General features: G+C 49.3%; 1 protein-coding gene across 1 annotated transcript in view; it reads right to left on the bottom strand.

Annotated features, from left to right (window-relative positions):
• The window catches only part of ITGB5 (integrin subunit beta 5), a 42766-nt gene extending 24419 nt beyond the window's left edge, over nt 1-18347 (bottom strand). The window contains exons 1-5 of the mRNA XM_048952949.1: nt 16647-18347; nt 13758-13843; nt 9796-10000; nt 5421-5670; nt 2512-2680 (exon numbers count right to left, since the gene is read on the bottom strand). Of these exons, the coding sequence (XP_048808906.1) occupies nt 2512-2680; nt 5421-5670; nt 9796-10000; nt 13758-13843; nt 16647-17505 (1569 nt within the window). The 5' untranslated portion in view covers nt 17506-18347. The remainder of the gene's footprint in view (nt 1-2511; nt 2681-5420; nt 5671-9795; nt 10001-13757; nt 13844-16646) is intronic.
• Between the last annotated feature and the right edge of the window lie 743 nt (nt 18348-19090).

The raw sequence follows: 19090 nt of genomic DNA, 5'->3' as shown, positions 1-19090 counted from the left end.
TAAGCCAAGCACATAGAAATGCTGAAAAATCTGGGCAGCATATCTCAGCTGAGACACCCACCCTGATGCTGAAGCTGCACGGTGCTTCGAGCCAATGCAGCAAACACCACAACGTTACAAAATGTGCATGGCTGCTGGAGACGGGTGGAAAAACCAAGAGGTTGGCAGTGAGCAGCTGCAGCATCTCTCACTGCCTCCTCCTGCAGCTGCAAAGCGCTGGGAAATGCCGCTCTGTACGAGACATACAGTGCTCTGCTCTGCTAAAAACAAACAACCAAAGAGGCTTGCATTTATTTTTACTGGCCCGTGATTTTTGAACAGTGATCTGCATTGACGCCGGTGCTGGTTTAATCCCCGTGGGATATGAAGGTTTGAAAGGCAGGGTGGGACCTGACCTGAGGCAGCATGGAGGGTAAGGACATGTCTCTGCAGGGCCACGCAGGAATAAATCCTGCCCTGCTCCCACAGTTGCTGCTGTCAGAACCACCACAGCTGCCTCAGCACACCTCAGCCTTCCAAACCCCATTGAAAAGGCGGCCAGATTGTTATCAGTGTTTCCAACTCTGAAGTAAGCATCTAAATTTATGCTAAACATTGTGCCTAATGAGCGCTGACCAAAAGCAGTTCAAAAGACACTTGATTTTACAACTAAGCATCACTTCCTTGCTGCAGCTCCGTGTATATGATCTGCAACTTACATGTGCCACCAAGCTCTATGATGTCTACACTTCAAGATGGCAGAAAACCAAAGTACTGCAAATGGAAAATGTAATTACAGAAAGTTGATTAATATTCCTGGCTAACCGTTCTAGCATCAGCATAAAGGCTTATTGTCTCTGGCTCTTTCATTGCCTCCAGAATAACATTTACCATCTCTCCATCTTTCAGAGAGGAGCCAAACACAGACCAGTTATTAGTCTGTATTAACTGTGCAAGCTCTTCTCACTCCTCAGTTTAAAACCTCAGCCAAAAAATGACAGAGCTCTCATAACAGCTCATGCAAAAGAAACACTCGATATGAATTACAGCATGAAAACACCTCACCAACAAATGAGGGACTGTTTCTCCTACCTCTGTGCTTGCAGGGGAGAACATGGTGCTCAGACACTGGGGCTGCCGAGGGCCGTCCCTTGGGATGCTACAAATGGCTTCTTTAAGTGCCCAGGGGGTCTGAAATTCCCTAAAGGGTGTAAGCTGGAAGAGCAGGAGCGCACCAGGAGAGGCAACGGGGTACTGCAGACAGGTGGCAATGGGGAAACCCACCCCAGGACCACAGACAGCCCCCAAATCACCACTTGCAAAGGGAACAAAGTTCCTTTAGGGGTTATGGGGCTTAAGAAGCACAGCCCAAATGATGCCTCTGTGCAATATTTCTGCACTATAAGGAAATCCTGTCCCATTGCTGCGGTAAGGAAAATGTGACAGAGAAACCGCAAAGAGCCAGATGAAGGGTGGCACAACTGAGTCACTGCCCTGAAACATCCCTGCTCTAGTGCCACCTCTCAGCCACACGATGAACTTTGTACCTACAGAGAGCTGGGAGCAGTGCTGTTCCAGTGCCAGCAGCACCTGTGCCAGGCTGGGAGAGGAGAGACAGCTGCTCTGAGGCATTGGAGCCAGCAGGGCAGGCTCGGTCCTGTCGAGCACCCAGTGTGAACAAAGGGCGATACACATTCCCACTCAATCCTGTTGCACAAGCTTGCATCCCACTGCTCCTGTGGATGATGCTTATCCCAAAATCCACACCCACAAGAAAATAGAACCTACCAAAAGAACTGTGCAAGGCTGAGCTGGACAAAAGCCAAATTGTGTGTGTTTTATGTTGAGGGAGAGAAGATTTAGGTTGGATGTCAGGGGGAAGTTCTTTACAGAGAGAATGGTGAGGTGCTGGAACAGGATGCCCAGAGAGGTTGTGGATGCCCCATCCCTAGAGTTGTTCAAGGCCGGATTGGTTGGGGACCTGGGCAGCCTGGGCTAGTATTAAATGGGGAGGCTGGTGGTCCTGCATGTAGCAGGGGGTTGGAGATTCATGATCCTTGAGGTCCCTACCAACCCTGGCCATTCTGTGATACTGTGATTCTGTGTGTCAGAGGGAAAAAGGCAGCTGGGGCTGTCTGTGGAGAGCAGGGCAGCCCAACTGCACTGCCCAGGGGAGAGGACATTTGAAAGAACCATTGGTTTTCATCCACAACTCACAAAGGGATATGGAGCAACCCAACCGCTTGCTCCAGGAGGATTTTGAGCAAGAATCTTGCAGTGAGAACAGCATGCAAACCTAGCTCTGCACTGCAGGGAGAGGGCTTGTCCTGTGTGGAATGGTGACAGCAAGGAAGATGCATTTCTGCTATGCCTCTTCATGCATAAAAGCAGATAAAAACCTCTACTTCTCAATGCAATTTTCATGGTTTCTACAATAAAAATTTACGCATTGAAGCTGGATCCAAGAACACAGCTAAAGAAACTTCCTCTCTTTTACTTTGCTTTAAAAACCCAGAAGGCAGTGGGACTCACCTTGCACACAGCAGCCTGCAAAATTGCATCGAAACCACCCTCTGGGGCATCCCGGTTCCGGGACACCTTCTGCTTCTGCACTTCTTCATTGAAACGGTCGACTTTGTCCGTCAGGGACAAGAGATGGCGGAAACCAAATGAAGGGACACAGCTTGGGAACAGCTTATACCTGCAAGAGGAGCAGAAGAGGAAGGGTTAGTTGGCATCAACCTCACCAAGAGCCACAAGCTGCAGGAGCTCTGAGCTCTACTACACAGGCCTCCAAATCTCTGAGCCTTCCACAAGACTTCATGCTTTGGATGCTCTGATTTCTGGCTAGTTATCCACAAACACACAGTAGAGCCCATCTCTGCACTGGCTTTGAGCAGCTGAAGCTTGCAGAGTTCTCATCCAGACTGAATGTCTCCATACAACATTCAAGTGGAGACAACAAACACTGGGGCCATATGGCTGTGGGGTTTCAGTGCCCATAAGTCACAGCAGTTTCCCACTAGAGCCCACAGCACAGCAATGCAGTGGGCATGCATCTACTTAATCACTCATGCATCCTCCCACTCTCCCCACAAGGCAGATGAGCAAACACTGTCACTCCTGCTTAGCTTGGAGCAGCAAGGAAGGAGCAGCACCCTAAGGTGGAGAAATGATGCAGTAGGCTGCCAGGAAACCTTGCAAAGCTGCCAGGAGGCAAGAAACCTCAAGGGTTTGGTGTTCTTAGGATTGGTGCTCATGGTGTGCTTGGGAGCCCTGAGCTGAGCAAGTCCTGCAGTCTGGGCAGGAGGTGAGCATGGGCAGGGGAGAGGGAGGAGAAAAGTTAAGAATAAAATGTGTTTACAAAGGAGTTGCACTTGCAGTAGGTCATTCTTATCTTCAGAGATAGAAAGAAAAAATGACTCACTGTGGGTAGGGTCTAAGATGCTTTCTAACAAAGGAACAGTTAAAGTTTACCACTGCTGGTGGCTCTAATCCCTCCCATGCCAAAAGCTGTGTGCCACATGCATGTTCCCATTGTGCAAACCCACACACATCACCACACAAGGACCTAGCAGATCCAGCCTCCTGAGCACGGCAGCTGAGCTTTGATGCAGCAGCAAATAAGGACTAAAGAGATGACTGCGTGCATCCCTGAGGCCATGCCAAATCTCAGGGGCAGGGAAAGATCTGTGTAGAGCAGAGGACACAGTGCTATGGTGTCAGTGAACAGCTCGTGTAGAGCCACTTGTCCATGCCCAGCCAGGTTTGTCAGCCAGGTTGTTTCCATTACAGCAGCGTCCCAAAGCTAGGCATGCAAGGGATGCAGAATGGAAAATACTGCATAACCTGAATGCTCTGAACAAGAGGAAGTGTTCGAAGAAAAAGTGACAGATGAAAGTACTCCTTCACTAGCCAGGGCTTTCATCTGGGTGCTGCAGAACTCTATATGCTCCAAAACAAGCTTTGTACTTTCCTCTGACTTACCTACTTTCATCCCACTATAAACACGTGCAAGGGCACCAAAGTCAAGGAGTTCCAGATTTGTGGCTATGCTTCACAGCCAAAGCATGAGTTTTTAGTATTAAAATCACCATCCAATTGACTTTCCTCTCTGGATAGGACTGATGAAAAAAGTGCGTGGATAATTTTGTCTGCTGAACAGGTGATGAGATGTCAAATATTCAGTCAATGCCAAAAGATGGCAAGAGACTTACAGCTGATGAAAACTCTCTCTAATCTGCCTCTCATACAGAAAGCTTAGAGCAAGCACACTCATAAAGCTTGGCGTCTGTGATGTGATCTCACAGCCTAAGTATCTCTGCATGCTTCACAAAAAAGGGCTAATTCTACTGCCCTTTCAGCAATAAAGAGCACCCCAAAAAGGGATGAGGAGAAGAAGGGGCAGGACAAGGAGCATGAAGAGAAGTGTCAAAGGCAACATTCTCCAAGGAGGCAACTTCAGGTTGGATATTAGGAAAAATCACTCCTCATAAAGAGTAGTGATGCACTGGCACAGGGAGGTGGTAGAGCCATCATCCCCAGAGATGTTCAGAAGAAGAGCAGATGGGCACTGGGTTAGTGGTTAGTGGGCATGGTATGGATGGGTTGGAGTTGGACTTGGTGATCTTTGTGATCTTTTCCAACCTTAATGATTCTATGACTCATTGTTGCACCCTCACATGCCAACATCCAAATCCACCTGAGCCTGTACGCCCTCCATGTCAGCCTATTTCACTCTGGCATAATCCTTGATTGAACAGACTAGATCCTCTGGCTGTTACAAGTCAAACAAAAAGACACTAAGAAAGCTACTAACAAGGAAAAAAAAGGCTCTGATAACACTGCAAAGCAAACTGCATTATTTGTGTCTGTTGCAATTGCCAGTTCGCTTTCATTCCCTGGCAATAAAGATGAAGGAAACTGCCTGACATCTTCAGAATGCCTTACAAATACTCATTAATCAGTCTCACAGGCCCTTCCAAATCTCACTTCCCCCAAACACTTCTGTTGGGAAAGAATTGCACTGCTTTGGTCTCCTTATCTGTAAAGCAGAGAAGAAGAGCTTAATTGACCTACTCAAGGCCAAACTATGACTCAGAGACAGGATCAGAAATCAGGAATTTCTGGCTCTTGCTCCCTTTTCTCAAAGTCTCTGAAAAAAAAAAAAATAAAGCCCGCAATGTCTGCATCCTCTTCAGGTATTTAAAAATAGCTTTAGATTCCTGGCACAAGAGGAACATCTAGGTACATCTTTAGATCAGAGTAACCCCAAAAGCTGTTGCAAAATTGGGAATTGCTTGGTTTTGAATGGCTCTGGAGCATTACCACACAGTCCCAAAAGTGTGGTTCGGTGCCTAAAGCCAGAACTGCAAGGAAAGACTCTCCAGACACTGTTAGTATCTGCACTGGGCTTCTCCTTTTGGGGAGCACCTACTTACCCAATGCAGGGATTGTTTTGGTATCTCGGTGCTGTGTAGGAGAAAGGAGAAATGTTTTTGTCCACAAAAGAACCAAAGCCCAGCCGGAAATTGCTAGTGAGCTTCCGCATCTCTTCAGCCAGCTTTGTCCCCAGATTGCGAATATTGTCCAGGTCGTCATTCATGGACAGGGAGAGATCCATCAGGTAGTACAGGTCCACAGGATAGTCCTCCACTTGCCGGACCTGAACTCGGAAGGAGGTCCTGTCACCTGCACACACACAATAGTTGAGAGCAGTGAAAAGCACTGCAAGAAAACACCTAGCACATCATCAAATCTAGACTGCATGCTATTTTTGCTTTCACTGTGCAGAGCAGGCTCTCTTGCAAACTAAGAGGGTTAAGGGGAACAAGTTTCTTCAAGTTTACTCTTCAGGAGACTAACAGGTAAGCAAGGAAGCCCTATACAAGAAGGAAAGGAGGTGGAGCAGAAGAAGGAAGAGGGTCAGGACGAAACATGAGTTGAAGGCAAGATGTCCTCTGGACTGTGCCTGGATGGCAGGTTGAGGCAAATAAAGAAAGAACATCTTTTAGAAAGACCTCTCCACAGGAAAAGAGTCATGTCACCATCACTCTGGAGAAAGCAGGGCAAAAAGGGAAGTGAAACAGGAAAAGAGGGATGTTGCAGTCAAATGGGGAAGTATCAAAGTGGAGATAAAGCTTTCATCCAAAGTGATGAACACAAGGGAGGAAACTGACAGGACTGAGTCAGGCTGAGAAGACATGAAAAAGAGCTGAAGTAAGCCTCTCCCCTGACCTGCCCTTCTGCAAAGCTCTTCTGGTCAAGACAGTGTCCAGAATAGGAGTCCACGTGCTGAAAAAGGTGAGCTGGCATAAATATGAGCTCAACTTGAAGCCAGAAGGGACAAGGCCAATGTCTGCCTTACATTTTGCCAATAACAGAGTGAGGGGACAAACTGAAATCCCCAGTACTCTCCAGCTAAAAATCCCGTATCTCCTGCTGGCTCTGCAGCCCCTTTTCCAGCTTGCTGAGTCCTCAGGGGTTAAAGTCATCTCAAGCCCAAAGCACCCCTTCCGTTCTACCTCTCACTTCACAGCCCAGGCTGAACTTTCAGGCACCAGCAGGTTTTGCAGCACTCTTTGCTTCCTCCCACTTCAGAAATGAAAAGCACATTTTTTATTATCATGAAAACATTTCCCTAAAAGTTTTATTGTTTTCCTCATTGTTTGCAGCAGCACAGCTGCTCCCACTTACTTCCAGCCCACGAGCAGGCAACAGCAGCATCCCCAGTGCTCTGCAGCATCCCCAGCGCTCTACTGCCCCACATGGTGCCAGATCCTGCTCCCCTGAGCCCCGTGCAACTCCCACCCCAAGATGCATTTTTCCCCACTTAACCCATTGAGAAAAAAGGAAATGTGCCTTTGGCATACAGTGCCCCAGACACGGCAGTTTCAAAAATACTGTTCTTCCAGAGTAGGTCCTAAGATGGGAATTGCCATGCTGGAAAGAGTTCTTGGGATGCTCCACTGAACCCTCCTTGATGGTAATGAATGTATTAGTCCACAAAAAAACCAGCAATAATATCAGGATCCCAGGGCTGCTTCTTCTTTCATTCCTAACTACACAAATTAATTAGCTCACAGAAAATACTGCTAATGTATGGCGATGTCAGTACAAAAGAATTTATTTTTCGCTGTGTACAGTACTTGTCTGACTCTTCAGGGATAACCCAGCCTCTTCCTTCCCCCCCCCTACCACCGCCACCATCCTCTCCTTAGGGCTTTTATTGAGAAGCATTAAAGTTAAAACTGCATTCAGAAATGTTTCCTGGATACTGTCACACAGAGGCAGCACAAAAACTGGAAAAGCTGCTTTTGGCCAATTTAAGAATGCAAATTCGTCAACCGCGATTATCCACAAAACCCTCTTCTGCTTGCTGATTTAATGGACAACACAACATGAATCTATTCATTGCTTTAAGTTCCTTTTACAATATTCGTACTTTTCATACCAGAACACTGTCTTATAGCTGAACCCAGAGTTAACAAGCAACATCATAAAAATTAAATGCTTGATCTGAAAGTTGCCCTGAGAAGACATCACTGTAAGGCCTTCAGGAATCAACTCAGAGCACAGAGATTTGGGGATGTGGTTTATGCCACGGGATGCTCAGATCTCACAGCCTGGGTGGGACCAGCAAACAATTGACAATTTGCCCCGTTCTGCTTCTGCTTAGCAGTCTGAGAATAGAAGAGCACAATCACCACGCCTGCTGTGTCAATTGGTCTTTGAAATCCTACACTCTGGGCACAAAAAGAAATAACTCCCATTGGAGCACAAAATTGGTATTATGCACAATATGCACAAAATTAAATCAATATTGTCTCCTTTTTGTCTTGGGTGCAGCCCTCAGAATTCACTCTCAAGCTCAAGTACAAATGGATGATTTAAACTGGGGGTGCAAAGCCCAGCGTTTGGGAAGTCATCAGCCCTGAGTAAGAGTGTGCTGCTTTGCAACAAAAACGAAAAAGAAAAGCAGTACAAATGGGAGATAATATGAAAAACGTAGATATATTTCTCCTCCTGTAGTGACCTGGAGGATTTGAGGGCAAGTCCTGCAGCCACAGGAGCAGTTGCAAAGGCGAGACAGCAGAAAGCTGCTGGCAAGACTCCTCCCTGGCTCCTGCATTTGTTGGTATTCAGAAGCAGCAGTACAGCCTCACCTTCACTCCCTATTTCTGCAGGCCTTTGCTGTTTGCCCATAGGAGTTATGGATACCCCATCCCTGTTCATCCCTGTACACCTGGAGGCGCTCAAGGCCAGGTGGGATATGCCCTGGGCAGACTGATCTGGAGGTTGGCAGCCCTGTGCAAGGCATGGGGTTGAGAATGGATGATCTTTAAGGTCACTTCCAACCTAAGTCTCTCTATGACTCTATGATTTGTCCAGCAGACCACAAGCTATGGTAACCCACAGCATACAGGTGAAGCAAGAGCAGTGCAACATCCTAGAGGGGTTATCAGCCCCACTTTCCATCTTCCTGCCATATAGGAACTTCGCAGTGCAGCCTGGCTCCCTGCAAGGCCCAGCAGGAACAGCAGCTCCAGCATCCAGCAACACAGCCCCAGGAAAACCACACAGAGATGGACCCCACATCCCACCTCACTGCTGGAGCCATGGGCATCCCAACAGCTGGGGGTGGGGAAAGGAAAGTGCTGAGCACCAAGAATCATGCCTGCAAGACGGCAATGCTGAGCCTGCCCTTTCCCACAGCGACTGCCTTGAGGAACAGAGTAATAACAGTAACAACTCCCTTTGGACGGGAGCAAACCTGTTGCGTTAGCAGCATCAAATTGCAGAAGCAGAGCCACACCGGAGCCACCGTCAGCCCTGGTAGCTCCTGAAAGAACTCTAGTGTGGTGAGCACCAACTCACACTGCTGTTTTTCTTGGGCAAAAACATCCTATCTCATTTTTCTGTATGCTCATGAGAGCTGTCACAGAAACATAAGCCCTAGAAACCCACACCAATTGCTTATAATGAATCATGCTTTTATACTTGCTTCTTAACTTTGCCATAAAGAGCTTTTTCTCCCCCCTTCAGAAACACTGGCTGCCAAATGTTTGTTAGAATTCTGAACCCACATTAAAGCCTTCCCCCACCATGCAAAAACTTTTGATAACAAGCACGCTCGCGTGGCTCCATCTAGCCTTTCACTCTTAATTTTCATTTAAAATGAAAAGACTTAAGGAAAGTGATGGCTCAGGGGAATGAAACAAGGATGTGGATATGGTCCAAGCTCTGAGTCACAAGTTCAAATCTTCATCTCAGGCCTTGATCCCATGGCTCTTTTGCATACCAACAGAAAACAGATATGCTTTTTAAAAAAAATTTACATAAGGAGCTGTCTCAGTTTAGAGTCAAGCACTGTCAGGCTTCAGGATCCAAAGTTTCTTTAACTCCTTCCATCCAAAGGGTGCATTTTTAAGCTGAGCGTGCTCCTTTTAAATGCACACAAGGGTTAAGTGACAGCTTTATGTGGGATCTGATTGACCTCTCACTGTCCTCCCATAGAAAACCTCAGCCCCAGTTCTGTTTGGAGCATATCACTGAAGCTGATGGGCTCTGATGGCCAGCAGCCAGCACCTTCAGTGAGCACGAGGACATGGGTACAGCCATCCCGCTGCATGCTCAGGCTGGACCAGGCTCTGAGCACCCAGATCTAGCAGCAGGTGTCCTTTCTTGTGGCAGAGCAGGTGGACTAGATGACCTTTAAGGCCTCTTCCAATTCAAATGACTCTATGATCCTACATCCCAGTTCCACTTCTCGCCCACCCACATGCAACCATGGAGCTGGGAGCTGCTGGGACTCACCAGGACGAAGACTCAGGGCGACCTTCTGCGGAGTGATCTGTGTGACATCCAGGTGGCTCTGCCCAGAGCCCTTGCTGCTTAAGGGGATGTTCTTCATCACGCTGCTGCTGCTGCGTGGGTTCTCGATGGCGCCGGCACAACCGTTGGCAATGAGGTTCTGCAGGAAGTCACACCGCGATGGGACGGACTTCGTGCTGCCAAACTCCTGGGGGGGGGAAGAACAGACAGATTGGAAAGGGAAAGAAGAAGACTAGAAGGTGAATTTTTCCATGTGTGCCTGAGCCTGGTGGAGCTTGACAAAAGAGAGGAACGCAGAATTGTTGCCAAGAGAAGACAGAGGGCCATATGCAAGCTGGAGAACAAGGCTGGGGGCTCCAGGGACATACGTCCCCTCTTGCCTGGGTAAGACCACACATCCCAGCACCAGCACCATGGTACCCCTACCTCAAACCATTGCAAAGAGGACCCTGGATTATCGCACAGGAAAAATGCCACTGCAGCAAGAGTTCTGTAGGCTGGAGCACAGCTGGGATGGAGACAGCTCTGACATGGGCAGGCTGTCTAGGGAAGCTCTGCTAGAGAATAAGAGACTTGGATGAGGGCTGATGGGAGGTGTTAGACCAAATCAGCTGCAGGCTGGACAAGAAACCAGCAGGAGCAGACTGGAGAGGCAGCTAACACAGAGCTCCCCATAGCACACAGTATTATGGAAGGGACCCTTAAAGGTCATGTGGTCCAACCTCCACTGCAATGAACAGGGACATCTTCCCCCATGCCTCCCCCAGCCCTCCTGCAGCCCCTGGCCGGCCCCCACCATGGCACACAACGGGACATTGTGTGTGGCAGGCACTCAGGAACAGCCTGGCCTCACAATGCAGCCTTTGGCAGCCAGCACGTCCTATTTGTTAGCGTGCTGGTTTTAGTTTTATTTTTGAAAAGGCTAAAAGGAGCAAGTTGCCCAAAGCTTACTGAATTTTCAACATGAGATTTCTGCTTATTTTTGTACTATAACAATAGACACAACCATCTTCTGCTTGGGAGCTAAGCAGATACTAAAATCACACAAAATAATGGAAAGAAGATGCTCACAGCCCCTCCTTCAGTTACACAGCCAAAAAAGCAGAGCAGGGTTGGATAAATCCCACTTTCTGTCAATGCTGGAGAGCAGCAAGTGACAGGGGAAACATCAAGGAGGCAGAGGTTGTCTGACTGATGTCAAACACAGCTCGGGAGTGTTCCCAAGGACAACTTCAGGTCCTGGGACACATACAGAGTATTTCCTCTGCGTTTCCTCACTACAAGGGCTGAACACTATTTGAAAAATGCAAAGTTTGCATTCCAGCATGGAGCAGCAATGCCAAGCCTAGGCGACAGCACATCAGATGGATGTGAACATGAATTTCTTGGAATGCACCGTGTAAACAGATGGACTGAGAGAGAGGAGGACTGGGACTGCATAAATCATCTCCAACATGACAAAATAGAGAGCAGAGTCCCTCCCAGCCAAGAACAACGCCCAGCAAAGCAGTAGGTTCAGGGCAGCTGTGGGGAAGAGCTTATCTCAGACATGATTAGTCCTTAAAGGAGTTGGACTCTATGACACTTACAGGTCCCTTGCAACTTGGGATATTCTATGATTAAATCAGCGAGAAGCCAGTCTTTGTCAAGCACTTCCAGTCACCCCTGTGGCCTGCTCCAAAACCTTTTGATGTTTATGGGATGTCTTGACTTCAAAGGGCAGTGAACTGGGACCTGATTTTCTGGCTGGCATGGGGTAGCACAATGCAGCCTTGGAGGAGGATGCTTCCTCACCATCTATCAGCCCTTGGTAGCACACCCTGCAGCACCAGGAAAAAGGCTCTGGGTATGTGTTTACAGCAATTCTCAGCTCCCAGCTCTGACTGTCCCACCAAGCCAAGCCACCAGCAACACAAGGGACATAGCTCTCATGGGCTTCCACCTCCACAAGGCTACTTCAGCCACCTCAGTCCACATTTTGGGCAGGAGACACTCCTCTTCAGGAGAAATTTGAGAGGAATAACTCTGCTCTCGAGGGGATGCAGAACACCATTTGACAGTAACTGCAAAAGCTCTCACTTGAGCAGCACCTCTGCAATTCTGCAGCTCCCTATCTCTGCTGCTCCTGACCCATTTTCTGCTTAGATTTCTTCTGAAACTAGCCCCAGGGAATTGCCACAGGATGACAATTGCTGAGTTGCACTGGCTCGTGCTGCAGAATGGCATCTTCTCAGAGATCACACCCTGCAGCTCTTGGTATTGGCTCACACTGCTTGCTGGGCCTGTGCACCAATAAGCAAGCAAAAGGCAATGCATGCAAGCAGATACGAGTTAATGGAGATTAGGCCAACAACGCGACAATTACATGCTCATCAGCTTGGACGTTTTAAGACAAATTGCTTGGCTCATGCAAGAACAGCACTGGCTATACATAACTCTGACTTCACATGTCCCAAGCTATTCCCTACAGTTTTTGCTTTAATCAGTTCAATCCTGCATTAATTCAGCAGAAATTATGCTTTCTTCCTTCACTTAGAAAGCTGACATGTTCCCTCCAGGAGATCCCTTGATTTTCCTTCCTCATCCTTCAGGCACAAACTCCTGCCATCACAAAGCGCAGGGTGCATGCACGTCACTAGAAAACATGGGAGAATTCAATTCACCAAAGAAAAAATTTCAGTTTAATCAATAGGATTTATTAGCATCCCTGGCTTGAGTGCACACACACAAATATACCTGCACACATAACCCACAGGTGGATGTACATCCACACAATGTACACTCACGCCAGGTATTTTCCCCTGCCAGCCCTGTCGCAAGGCACACCCAGGAGACAGCCAGCTACTTTTTACATCTCCTCTTTCAAGTGTCATTTAAATAGATGATCCTATTTCAGCTCTGCCTTTCGTAGGCATTGCATTATAAACTAATGCAGAGTTAGAACAAGAGCTCTCTAAGTTCCAGCTCACAGCCTGTAACAGGGACAGCAGCTTTTTAACACGTGGCTCTTGGCCAGAAATACCTGGAAGTGCATTTTTAAATAGCTGCTCCAGGCTAAAGGTCAGGAAGGATTACGGAACTTCCTTGTAAACACTTCTCTTCCCTCCCCCAGCCCCTCCACTCCATTTGGAAACTATTTTGTTTGGGAACTCTTCCGTTTTCAAGATAAAGAGTCAAGCTGCCAATGCCACAGGCTGACGTACTATTAGTGGTACTATTAGTGGTCGTAGTGACCACCAGATCAACATTTTCGCTGGCAGCATTTGTAAAACTTGTCTTTTGATGCCAAGAATTTGATATATTTAAAGGCAAACTATTGGGTACCCATAAGTGATAGCCAGCGCTCCTGGATGCAATATCACACTGCAGATTAGCTGCCTGGAACAGGAACTTCTACAGCTGTTTACAAGATGTCTCAAAAGCAAGATCTACTGCTTTACCCTTTCCCTTTGCCTTCTATGCATCACTCATCCTCCTGGGAAGGAAAAAAAAAAAGCACAGGAGCTATTCTTCTGTCAGGTAATGTAATACTACAGCAGCACGAAGATGCTTTCCTTGGAAAGCTGCAGCTGTGCAGCAGTCAGGCAGTTGGACGCAATGATCTTTGTAGGCCTCTTCCAATTGAACCACTCTATTTAACAAGGGGAGATGATTTCAGACTACAAGATATCCAAAACATAAGGATGCATTTTTGCTGCAAAGCATGCTGGCAAACTGCACAGCTCATTGCCATCAGTGCAGACACTAGAAGCACTGGCAGTCTCCTGAAACAACACAGCAGACTCACAGAGGGGATTTACCTCTGTTGCAGGCCATGCAGCACGTACTGGGATGGCAGCCAGGGCAGAGTGCTTTCCAGCAAAGCTCCCTGCAACTGAGCCCATGCAGTGACAGTGCCCCATGCAGAGTGGGAGACAGCTGAAGGAGCAGAAGAAGGAACATACCTCTTTGGAGCACCAAGCACACTTGGGATGGATGAGGAGACACTCTTCGCAGGATGAGGCGCTTCCACTCGTGCACAGGTTGAGACCTTCAACAAGAAAGGACAGAGAATGGGGTGGGCTGAGCTAAATACACTGCAAGTTTGGTGTCATGAGCAAAGAACCTCCCACACTAAAAGGCTGGGACTCCTATTCAGTATGCAGGTCTTGGTTTCTTTTCCTTCCCCAAGAAATATTTAAAAAGGACAGAAATTGGTTTTGGGGCAGCTGAGAACCACTGAAATACGATTCTAGAGATTACTCTTCCCTCTTTTTCAATGATGTCTGGTTAATCAAAGAAGGAAATAACATGCTGACAATGCAGTAGCTGTGCCATTGGCCCAAAGGTGGCTGTCCCTAAACCCCTAAGATGCTGACTTTAAAGTCACACTAGGCACACCCAGCTCCCTGCCAGCATTTCCATCTTAATGCAGCCCTAGAAGATATCCACTTCCCCATTGATGATTCCCACAGCTGAATGCAGTCACAACAAATTGCTTTAATTTATGACAGGATTCACTTCCCCGAGATACCCGGCTGGCCTGTCCAATGGACACACCATCAGCGGGGCTCTGTGCTGCCAACCAGAGACACTGCTTTCTGCTCTGGGTACACAGCTATTCCCATCTACAAACATCCAGCATCTGGGCTGGGAGAGGATTTCAAAATAAAGCAGAATGGTGCAAGTTAAACTAAAACGTCAATGGCACAGGGCTCTGAATACAGCAGTTTGTTTAACCAAGCCTGGGGCCAGGAATGTGCCCTTCAATGGCACTGATGCCCCAGCCGCCCGGTTTCCCCGCTTAACATCCACTGTCAATACATAATTAAACTGATTTTCAGCCCAGGGGCTGCAGACTCTCAACAAAATGCCTTGGGCGTGAACAGGGAGCCTGCTATTCTTTTCCCTCCCGGATGTCAATAAGAGCACTGTCCAGCCTCTATTTTCGGAGGGCTACAAGTACTGCAGGATGCCATGTGCAGACAGTGCAGACTCACTGATGGCTGCAGAACCATGCAGGTTTTTGTCCTGGGGCAAAGACCTGCCCAAGCATGCAGCAGAATGACAAGCATTGCTGTCCCTGCTCCAAAGCCAGCCCTATGGCATGACCCAGCCCTGCACTGAGGCTGGCTATGTCCTGCCAGGTGGTTTAGCCCAGCGCGGGCTGCGGAGCTGTGCTGGCTGTATGGCTTTCATTCAGGCAGGCTGCTGGCTTTCCTGTGGGCTGAACAAGGGGCTTATTAATTTTTTTCTTGCTGACCGTTAGCACATACCCATGCGTCTCATTCCTTGTTCACATAGAGTTGTGTTTCAGCTCCTGGGCACTGTGAGGGTTCTAAGTATAAAGATGTAACAGAAAGCAAAACGTAGCTTATTCAGCAGCTGTAGCACGCAGGGAGATTAACACTCACACTCCCGAGCCCTACAGCTGCAATGGCTTCCAGCACAGACCAAAGCCTTTCCAAATCCCCTCTCTGAAGGAAATCGTTGCACTCCAGCTACCCAGCAGGTTTCCCTGCCCATTCACCTGGAAATAGGACAGCATTTACCTCTGTTCCTGACTGCTGGATTTCAGAATGTTTGGCCACATGGCCACTTGGCCACAGTGGAGTCTGAATGAAAACCCAGGTCTTCTCTGGTCCATTGGGTGCCACAACCAAAGGCTGACAGTGGCACAGCTCTCCATGGGACATTCCTCCCAGGGACATTTATTGGGGTTCTTTTCCCCACTTCAGAGCAAAACCAAAACATCTCCAGCACTGTTATGAAAATTCAGCTTTATTAAGCTGCTGTACTGGGAGTGCAAGCTGAGCTTTCTGAGCTGGAGCTTTCCCAGTGATGATCTTTGCTGCGCTCAGTTCAGAGCAGTGCCCAGTTTGGTGCAGATTTTCATGCTGGATCACATGCTGGAACCAGGCAAAGGAAGGAGCTGAGGATGCCTGTGCTCATCCACTGGGCAAGGAGAAGAAACTCAGCCCCCTCCACCCAATTAACAAAACCACTCCTTTCCACTAAACTTGACGTAGTGCAAAAAATTCCACCCAGGATTTAACTGGGATTACTCTGGAGGATGATAATCCACCCCTATACTGCCAAGCTGCACTCCGTGTACACATTTGCCCTGATGCCACAGCTCCTAAACACCAACTGCATTGTGAGAAGGACCCAGCAGGTTCAGACAGCACCTCTGGGCCCATCCTGCCCTCGGACAGAGCCACAGGGGCCCCAGTGAGCAGGGGAAGGCAGCACATCTCAGAGGGCTGCCGAAATTTTAATAATGACACCAATGATGCAGAGCAAGATGGGAATCCCTCACGAAAGGTACACCGGTTTTACTCATGAAGATGCTCCGGGCAATCAGACCGCATTTTAAACCTGTTTTGCAAGAAAACCCCGTCCGGGCAGCTCCTCAAACTGCGGGATGAATGCAGTGGCTTGCTGTGGAGGAGAAAAGCGATACGCTCTATGCTTCACCCAGCTATGTACGAGAAAAGAATCGTTTTAGTTATGCTGAGGATGCCCCATCCCTGGAAGTGCCCAGGGCCAGGTTGGACGGGATCAGGTTCAACACAATCCGTTCTGCGGTGCCCCGATGAGATTCCAGCGGCACAACGGGACTCGAGGAGCTCGGGACCCCGCGGAGGACCGGCGCCAGCAGAAGCACCGGGAGGGGCTCTCACGGAGATCGCCGCACAGGGACGCGGGCACAGCCCCGCCTCAGTGGCACGCACCGGGCAGACATGGAAGCGGGGTTGATGAAGCCGGCCAGAGGAGGGGAACGCAGAGCAGAGCAGAGCAAAAGAAAGTTAACTCCGAGTCGCAACGCGCGGCGGCGGCTCGGGGGCCCTTACCTCTGCCGGGCTGCAGCGGGGCGGCCAGGAGGAGGAGGCGGAGGAGGAGGCGGAGGAGCGGGGGGGGCCGGCGGGCGGCGGCTGGGGCCGGCAGCCCCCCTCGGCGGGGCATGGTGCGGGCGGCCGAGGCTGCCCTTCCCGCCGGGCCTCCCTCCCTCCCCGCCGCCTTTTGTGCGGCCGCAGCAGCGGCGGCGGCGGCGGTGGAGGAGGAGGAGGAGGAGGAGGCGGCGGGGGCGGCGCTGGGGCTGCCCGGGGCGGGTAACGGGGAGCGGCCGGGGTCCGCCCGCCGCTGGTGCCGCCGCTCGGCCGCGCTCGGGCCGGGGTACGGAGCGGGGAGGCGGAGCCCGGAGCCGGGGAGTGGAGCGGGGCGGCGGGGGATCGCACGGGCTCGTGTGCGTGGTTGTGCAAGGGGCCGCGCTGGTGTAAATGTGTACGTGCGTGCTCGCATGTGCGTGCACACGTGCGCGTGTCGCGCATGCACGTGCAGGCATCCACGTGCAAATGTATACATGCGTGCATGTACCCTCGGGTTGATGCACGCACACCTCCGTGTGGAGCTCGCAGAAACGCATGCACACACGCAGAGGCACAGGCATGTAGTGGATGGCGGCTCTGTGCACAGCTGGAACCAGATGGTCTTTAAGGTCCCTGCTAACTCAAGTCGTTCTGTGATGCACACTGTCACACCCGGACACAGCCACGTGCACACACATATATGCACACATGCATCTGCAGCACGGGCACACCGATCTCTGCGCCTGCTTGCTGCCGGGCTGACACGCATTCCCTCCAGTTCACTGCCCCCTGTTACGTGGCATTTTCCTGCTTCAGCCACTTTTGCCACACAAACAGCGTCCATCTTGCAAAGGGCTGTGAGCCGGGCTGTGCCCGCCCTCCAGCTCTGCGTCTGTCCCCAGCTCGATGGGACATGGACACTTCAGATCTAAGGGGAACGGAGGATTTATGGCAGTGTTTGGACTGCTGGCAGGCTCTGCTCCTGCTTTTAAAACAAATCATAAATCAGCTGTCAAGACGATGGCTGATTCCAAAGGTAGTTAATAGCAACAGCTACTACCAGTGGCCTGCAGACCTTCATGCCAATTGAACAGCATATCTACTGGATCTTACCTTTAGGTTTGATTGACACACATCCTCAGTCCCCATGACTTCATATGCACTGCTGGTTTCTTCAGCATCTCCAGACCGCTGTGCCACACCAGGTTTGGATTTCACCAAAGCCGTCCTGGGGCAGTAACAACCTGGCATGGCTGCAGCATTCTTCTGATGTACACAGAACAGCATTTCCCACAGCATATCCTCCATCCCTGGATAGAAGACAACCTTTCTGTAACCACACACAAGTGCACATGGTTGCAAACATATATGGACAGTATGAGAGAGCTGCACTCATCTCATTCTGAAGAGTGAGGGTCCCTCATCCCTTGCCTACCTTGATACCCTTCTCCAAAGCCAGCACTGCACTTCCACCCTCATGTGCAGAGCAAGAAGTGTTGTAGCTGCTCTGAAGGGCTTCTGGGAGCAAAACCATGTGAGGCCTTCATCTTCCTGTTGGGTTTCCAAGAAAACAGACTTGGTATATTAACAAGGTTATCAACAACAAAGGCATCATACAAAGAAGGCCAGGTTGGATGGGGCCCTGGGCAACCTGATCTAGTGCCTTCTCTGGTGGTTGGCAACCTTGTCCTGCAGCAGGGGGTTAGAACTAAATGGTCTTTGATGTCCCTTCCAACCCACATCATTCTGAAATTCTACAATTTTGGGGTGGGAGCCTGAAGAAGGGCTTCATCAGCTTTGATCTTCAGACACAGCCCATATCTTTTCTCCCCTGCTTACAACGTGCCAATTCAATTGAGGGATTACTCAATCCAGGGGACTGAGACCTCTCTACTTCCTTCAAGAATTTAGGGGCCATGGAGTCCCATGAGCTTGGTTTGTATCATCACCCAGTTCTGCTGGATGGGAGACAGGAAACAGCTGGTTAGAAAGCCCTGATCTTTGTGCTTGCTTTCTTATCACTTGCATTTTAAAGTGTGGTGCAAGTAGGATGCAATCCAGTATATCTTACAAGTGAGGTAATCACAAGTCAATTCTTTGGTTATCAGGCAAAACAAATAAAGTGGTTTATCGATGATACTTTGGGTGTATTAAAGATATGTTTTCATTGTCATATGTCCCTTATGTGGCAGGAAGGGTGGATAGAAGCATCTGATTCATGTCTAGATAACCCCATATCATTGAAGACATTGTAGGTTTCCCAAAGCTGACCCCTCTTTTTTCACCTCTCCAAATAGAATGGTGGTCCCCATAGGTAGGACCTGATCATGCTATGGAGGTGGGAGTGCAGACAAACACAGTGGGCTTTGCCTTCCCAACAGGGCTTCCCTACAGCGACGTAATGGTTTGTCTCCTGCTTTTTGCATGGA

This window comes from Lagopus muta, chromosome 8, assembly GCF_023343835.1.
Source record: "Lagopus muta isolate bLagMut1 chromosome 8, bLagMut1 primary, whole genome shotgun sequence".
Taxonomy (NCBI): Eukaryota; Metazoa; Chordata; class Aves; order Galliformes; family Phasianidae; genus Lagopus; species Lagopus muta.
The sequence above is the reverse complement of the archived record's forward strand: the minus strand, read 5'-3'. Positions and strand labels throughout refer to the sequence as shown.